At 46.6% G+C, this 7,537-nt stretch overlaps 1 protein-coding gene across 1 annotated transcript in view; it reads right to left on the reverse strand.

Moving 5' to 3' along the window:
* The window catches only part of LOC146208839 (phospholipid-transporting ATPase ABCA3-like), a 114,954-nt gene extending 108,351 nt beyond the window's left edge, over positions 1 to 6,603 (reverse strand). The window contains exon 1 of the mRNA XM_084579428.1: positions 6,392 to 6,603. Coding sequence (XP_084435554.1) covers positions 6,392 to 6,572 — 181 coding nt within the window. The 5' untranslated portion in view covers positions 6,573 to 6,603. The remainder of the gene's footprint in view (positions 1 to 6,391) is intronic.
* Positions 6,604 to 7,537: the final 934 nt, after the last annotated feature.

Consider the following 7,537-nt stretch of genomic DNA (forward strand, 5'->3'; position numbering starts at 1 on the left):
CACGGGTATAGTTTTTTATTTGTTTATTTCTTCGTGGATGATTTGGTAGAGTATTTTCAACCTCTGCTTTGTACGTCCTTTTTATAATGTCTCTAGTCTGCATGAATTTAACATTGAACAAAAAATATCGCCGCACGTCTCTGAACCTCTTTTATTCAGTTGAAAGAATTTTCTGATGAGGATGACCATATATACTACAGAATTATATTCAAGCGAAGGGGTTATGAGCGATTTGCACTCTAAAAGTTTCACGTCTTTTCTTGCTCTCCCCTACTTTGCTCTCAGGAAAATGTTTTCTATGGCTGCAATAAAAGCAGCTTTTTCTCCTGTCACCCTTTTCGCTGCACATTGTATGAGAAAATACATTCACAGATTGATTGATTGATTGATTGATTGATTGATTGATTGATTGATTGATTGATTGATTGATTGATTGATTGATTGATTGATTGATTGAATGAATGATTGATGTGCCGCCGCACACACATTTTCAACATTATTTCGCCAATTTATATGACCGCCGATTCCAGGTCCACGCGCACAACGCGGATAGAATAATCGGGGTCGCTTTCGGCTAACTTCTTTCGTCTTACGCTGCTTGCTGTTGTGCACTGTTGAAACGAAGCAACCCAAGAGGTGAACTTGAGAAGTGAATATGAATGGGCGTGTTGGTTTGGCACCGTAACTAAAAAAAACATAGCACATTAACAAAAGACGAGGACGACGACGAGACAAGTCCTGTCTCATCGTCGTATCCGTCTTTTGTTCCTGCGCTATGTTTTTTGAGTTACAAGAAGTGGAGATGGCGCCGCGGACAGCCCACCACCTTGGGTCTCCAACGGCTTCGGCTCGTGTGAGTCAGTAAGTGCGCTTGGAGCTTTGTCCAGGCGCTTTTCCTCGCAAAGAAGAGGTGCTAAGGACTCACATGCCAACTTTTTTCCGCCCCGCCGCTTTGGCGCAGTGGTTAGGGTGCCCGACTACTGTTCCCAAGGATGCCGGATTGAATCCCATCTGCGGCGACCGCTTTTCGATGGAGGTGAAAAGCAAGGCGCCCGTGTGCCTGTGCGATCTCAGTGCACGTTAAAGAATCCAGGGTAGTCGAAATTTCCGGAGCCCTCGACTACGGCGTCTCTCACAGCCTGAGTCGCTTTTGGATATTAAAACCCCATAAACCAAACTAAACCAAACCAAACATTTTTCCAAGCAGTTTTTGCGAAGTTCGAAGGGGGGGGGGGGGGGGGGGGGGCTGTTATAATCGCGAAAATACGATATATATCCCGCAAATCCACCGGCAGCGGAGCAAGTGTTCACGCATGTGTTGATGAATTTGAATATTATAGTAAAGAAATCTCGCAGTTTAACGCAACTCAAACCTGGTTATAACGAGCGAAAGCATATCTGACGCGATATTTGCATGTTGCCTCCGAAATATCGGTAGGACGGCCTGCTGTCTCGGATGCCAGTGTGCTTGTCCAGGTGAGACTGAGCGGGTGCCGCTGCCTCGTCGCGAGTCCAGTTTTGCGGACATGCAAACGTTAGACTATGTTAGACGATTCAGCTAGGCTCTGAAACTACGGATAAGTATTTGGCACTTATTACATCCATACCAGCCGTTATAATCTCGCAAACGCCATTCTAGTCGCCATTGCAGGAGAGTCATTTTGAATTAGAGCTCCGCCGAGAACGGAACTGAGCGGCCGGATACATGTCAGCGAGACAGCGCGCAGTGTAGCGGCGCACCTGGGACCCGTCTCGCTGCTCCCTCCCGGGGGCTTTGCAAACAATTTATCGCACGTCCGATATCAAAAGAGCTGCCCGATCGGGTACCTACCGCCAACTCGACCATGATACGTAGTCGCATGACGTAACACAACCCGCCGACCAATCAGCGAACTACCACCCGTCAGAGGCATGCTCGTCCTTTTGTCGCTCACAAAGTCAGCAATGCCTATGCTTGGTTTCGTAGAGAACGAGACCGCAACTTTGTGGCCTTGAATCATAGAGGCCACCTTAACTATTCGATTTACTTCACTGTCCGCGATAATATCTATTAAAGAGCACTGCTGGATCGAAATAATTGTTGTGGCAATGTTTTAGTTTGTTTCTCATTTTCACTCGCGCATGATTAGGAGTGTTAATCTGTTACACACTAAGCCGAAGTCTAAGCAGAAGGGATACTCAGTAGTGTAAGCAGGAAATATCATTGCTGATGCTGCATAACGGTGCTGATAAGTGTTCTTAATTAAAAACAAATAGAGGGTCTGTGAGATGCTCCTTAAGTGGAGAACCGGGAAAGCCTAGCTTTCCTCTCCTATCATTTGCCTCTCATTGTTTGCCTCTTTCCAAAAGTTTCCAGTCAACTGCGGTCATTGAAGTTGTCGCTTGGACATATTGGTCGTTTTGAAGTCATGATGAGTCATGCCTAGTCATTGTAGTCTTTACCACTGATAGCTAAACATATTTACTCATTTCCAGTCAGTTAAGGCCACTACAAGTAGTCGTTTGTCATACTGGTTGTTCCGTAGCTATGCTGAGCCATGCCTAGTCATTGTAGTCTTTACCACTCATAGCATAGTCCGAGAGCACTATGGAATCTACATTGCAGAAATGCGAAAACTGAGCGTTGCTGCTACGCACGCACGGTGTGTCACGCATGCTTTCATTATCATTATCAACTAAATGCACCATCATCATGGCTAGTGTCATTATTGTCATTATCACTAATTGCCGCGTCATTGTCATCGCTGCTAACGTCCTCACGGTAGACAAGGAGAATTATTACGCGTATTCCGCGATCCTCGGGTCCGGGTCAATTGGCTAAAGCGCTCGGCATGGAACCCGAGGAATGGAAGTTCGACTTTCTTTTATTTATTTATAGCGTATCATGGAAATGCGTATTATGAGGATAAGATTTTCATTTTTCTATACATCCGTTATTAACAAGTGACACATCAGCGTACAGATCCGACGTACAGATTTCACGCACAACACTCGCTCACGGGATTTCGTTCCGTGAGCCTAGAAAGGGCCTTAAAAGGTATCGCTGTAACGTACTATATGTGAATTGTGTTTATCTACTTTGCTGTATAAGACGTTCATATAAGGTCTACTTACTATATCATTAAAGAACTCACCTCCGTGGCGTCAAAATGGAGCGCCCGGTTGGCGTTCTCAAAGAGCAATGATTCGATTCCGCTTGACCCCTTTCCGTTTCAACGAGAGTACTTTGCTTTCTTCTGAGGCACTTTCATATGTTTGGCTGAGGTTGCGACCCCGTGGATGGCGTCACAGCCCTGCTCGACTTTTTCGTATGACCTCCCAACTGTCAGCTGCGAGACTCTCGGTCCACAAGGCTACGAATTCGCTCAACTGGCCGAGAGGTAGACGTCATTACAAAGTCGCGGTACATGGCTGGCGCTGATCTGACAGCCAGGCGCGTGGAGTCATGCGATCACGTAGCATTTTAATGAATAATCATACTTATCTGCACTCTTGGGTTTCGCTGGGGTGGATATATATCTGAAGCCCTTTTCGACCAATCGTAAGCTCGCCACTGGTTAGCTTCGAACCTAGGCCCCGGCAAGGAGATAGCTTCTCTGGCCACCGCGAAAGAGAACAGAACCATAGTGGTAGCTGATTTATTGACGTGCTAAGCTGACTACTCTTTCACGCAGCGCATCGGATGCTGTCATCTTTATCGTACGCATCCCCTTTGACAAAGTTGCACAAAATACCTTAATTAGGCCTCCACCTTCCAAATAAAACAATCCTGTGGTTACTGGCGTTAAATTCTAATCTCGCCGTTCATTTTGCTTTGGGCATTCCACCGCGAACATGATATAAAAAAAAAGCCTTAATTATTAAGCTTACATAAGAATACTTGTGAATGCGTGAGCAACGTGAACATCCCGTGGTGCGGTTGTATATAAAGTGCGCTTCGATTCCCCGCCTAAACACTCCCTCCGTCTGCGCTCTACTGCTCCTGCTGCTATTACTTCATCCCATTAACCGTTCCTTGCAGCACTACCAAAGCTGCGATGAGTGCAGAGACTCATTCTGACGCTGCGGAATATATTCCATTATACAATGGCCATCTGAGCATATAGAATAACATATTTTGAATTGCGCATTCGCAAATGCCATTTAAAATCGGGCCTTATAACGTGTACTCGCTTAACTCACGCTATTTCTCAAGTTTAGCTTTCGCAATTCTACGTACGATAATATGGCGGAACAACACGGCGGTGCACTTCTAAGCACGTAGTTTTCCTTCGAAGTGAACTCATTGTTCTTATTTGGTTTTTCGCTGCGTTCATTGGCTATACGCGACGCATCGGGCTTTCGTCTGACCTCACATCACCTGCAGCAGCATTCATGAGCGCAAAATGTCTACTATTTCTTAATTATTCTGCGTTATGATTACGCCTCTTCTGAGCCTAGAAAAGGAATTTGTTCCGCGGACTAAATTCGTTTCAGCTTAAGACTCAGATGGCACTATCAGGCTGATGTTTTCTCTGCGGCCGCGTTTGCATACGCTGAGCTCGAAGTGCGGATGTAAAACAGCGTATTGTCGCCAGAGTGCTATTCTAAAACCTCCGAATGATTTTGTGTTAGTGTTTAGCACGTACAGACAGTCTATTTATACTCTTTTCTACCATGTCTGCATATTCCGCGACCTGTTGACTTGCAGAGGATGCGTAGCGGAGGAAGATGTTTAACGAAGTGCAGCAAGTTAATTATAGAGTGGATAAAGGTAACTTTAAAACGTCGAACGAATCAAAGCTTAGGTAAACGTGGCAAGAAGTAGCAAAGCAAAGCTGAACGAAGAAAAGCGTTGCTAAACGAGTGTTAGTTTTTGCATCAATATCCCTGCTCAGCAAAGGTAAACTACGCTTTAAATTATTTTCAACCATTCAAGAAATTTCAAGTCACACGATGGCGGCAACCTTTTCGCACTACGTGGACTCTAAAACTTTTGCATTAAATCGTACGTAAATGATATCGTCGAGGCGGGTTAATCTCACAAACAGCGGGATATATATGCCTCTTCACGTCAATGAGTACTGGCAGTTGCTGTGCATCATGTCCGATTTTGATGTGACTTATCTCCGGTAGGTACTGACTCATTGAGCACTAATGGAAGAGCTGAAGTGTGGTTAAAAATAAGCGCAGGTTTCTACGTGTACGAGTTACTCGGTCATGTCATGTGATGTCATGACGTCACCTGACCGGCCACCTCGATTTTCGCTACCACATGATTTTTTCCTCACAACGCCCATGCTGACCAAGGGTTTTCGGGGGAGTGGGACATTTAAGGCATCGCGGTAAAAATTATCATCTATGCTGCTGTGTTCAGCGCATTTCATGCAAAACTGCTGTTAATTGACATGAGGAAGCTAATGGTTACAACGAAAGGTACACAGTTGTACCCTTGATTCGACCTCATTGACCGGCATGTTAAGAAGACAAAGTCTAGAGCAGAAAGAAAAAAAAAACATGAGGAATCAATCCGCCGTGAATTCGAAGCGCCGGTGTTCGCAGTGCGCGTCCGGAGCCGGCAACCACAGTAGGATGTTACGTTTCGAACTTCCCGAGTAACGAGACGGTGCACGTGTCGAGATGGGCGTCCGTTTTTCTAAGAAGACTGCACGCGACCACCTCGGAGTTCGTGGACCAGAACCACCCAGGACGCAGCAACGCGGTGTCGCATATCGGCAGCGACGGCAGCAGTTGCCCCAGTTTGTGTCCGGAGGACTGTGCGCAGAGGCGCTAACGAATTCGCCGAAGAGCGGGCGCGCCTGTGTTTGGAAACAGAGAGCCGCGGCGCCTGCGTGTTAGCACCGAGGAGAGAGAGCGGGTCATCTCCCCCCCCGTGGAGAAGAACGGTCACCGCATTCCTTTCCCGCGGAGTGCTCCCGCGCGAGGGGTCCGCGTGGGTGGCGCGCGGTTCCGACCTTGGACAGCCAGCAAGCCTCCTTGGGACCCCCATGCCTGACTTCCCCCGGCGGAGTCGCCATCGTGCCGCTAAAGTGGAAAGAGTGCGCTGGGAGGACGTTCTAGTGGGCGGTTCCCGAATGCCAGCAGATCAGGAACTCAAATGTGATTGGACTTTGACAAAATAGAAAATTCCCCAACTAGGTACTTGGGGACAAAAAAAGTTGTTAAAAACGAGAGCACGAGTGCTCTCCAGTGTGTACCTTCTCAGATTCACCATGTAAATAAACCTTCGTTAAGTTCTCTCTAACTCTCGGCCAGTCTCTGCTTGGGTGACCACCGCCCTATATTGAAGTGCATGCAGCCCGACGTCTGACTCGGCTTTTCGCTACCCGTTGGTCCGCTACCGGAGCAGTACAAACGCAACAAGGACAAGTGACATTGGTATGGCACGTACCCAGCCCCAGCCTTGGGTTCTGTACCGCCGGGTCCGAGATGGGGACCGTGTACACGTATAGCAGGATGATGGCGGCGGGCACCAGCAACTGCAGCAGGGTTAGGAAAGTGTGCCTGCGAAACTGGTACGTCCAAACGTCTTTCCACAGCAGCAGGCGAAGATGGATCCACCACAGCGACATGCTTCGTGTTCAACTCCAGCCGGAGAGGCTTCTTCTTCTACTTTGTTAAATGGCAGATACCTACAAAGCGGGATTGGCCAGGGTTCAGTGTGGACTGCCAAAATGTATTACAGATGCTGAATTAGTGTAATTACACAACTCAATTATCAACTAACCAAAAAACCCAGAATTTAAAATCACAAAACTGAAGGAAATAAAAAAAATACGAACCAAAAACGTGAAAGTTTGTAAACTTGAAATACAATTAGCAAGGGAATCTGTCCGTAGCTGTTATGTAGTTATGTAAATAATAACTTTGAACTTGAAGCGGGAGTGCGTTTGCTTTCTTCATCTTTGATTTCTCACTTTGGCCTCCGATTTGCGAAGGACACGCGTGAGGTTTGAATCGGGCATCACACCGCCACCCCGAAGTACGTATTGTAGGCGATGCTTTGAGCGGGCGATATCATAAAACGCTATAGATTACATATCGTTTCTTCAAGGACACTGCAGACTGAGAAGGGGAGGAGGATTTACACACACACATACAGAGAAAGGGAGAGAGAAAGGAACCATTTATTGTAAATTCTAAAGCCGACGTTTAGAATTCGCTGGCATGCTACTCTACAGGAAAGGGAATTTGGGAGAGGAAGGCAGAACAACAGAGGTGTGGAAAATAAAAGAAATAAAAGAGCGGGAGATAGAATGCGACCATTAAATGCGTATTAAGGTGCATCGTCGAGTAATGTTACAGCATGAAGCCATGAGATGCATGGTCCCAATAATGGGCTTACAATGCGCATAGCGTGAAAAATGAGGGCATGTCGAGAAGCCCAATGTCTTTTAAATTTGCAAAGAGAACTTTTATCGCTTGTCGCTGTTGCTTAGGGAAGACTAAGAGACTTTATTGGAGTTTTTGACGCATTTTCCGTGTACCATGTGGAGCGCTCAGGTTCTTTACTCCTCCAGCCTCCAGTTTCAATGGC

This window comes from Amblyomma maculatum, chromosome 1 (genome assembly GCF_055883805.1).
Source record: "Amblyomma maculatum isolate TAMU_Amacu chromosome 1, ASM5588380v1, whole genome shotgun sequence".
Lineage (NCBI taxonomy): Eukaryota > Metazoa > Arthropoda > Arachnida > Ixodida > Ixodidae > Amblyomma > Amblyomma maculatum.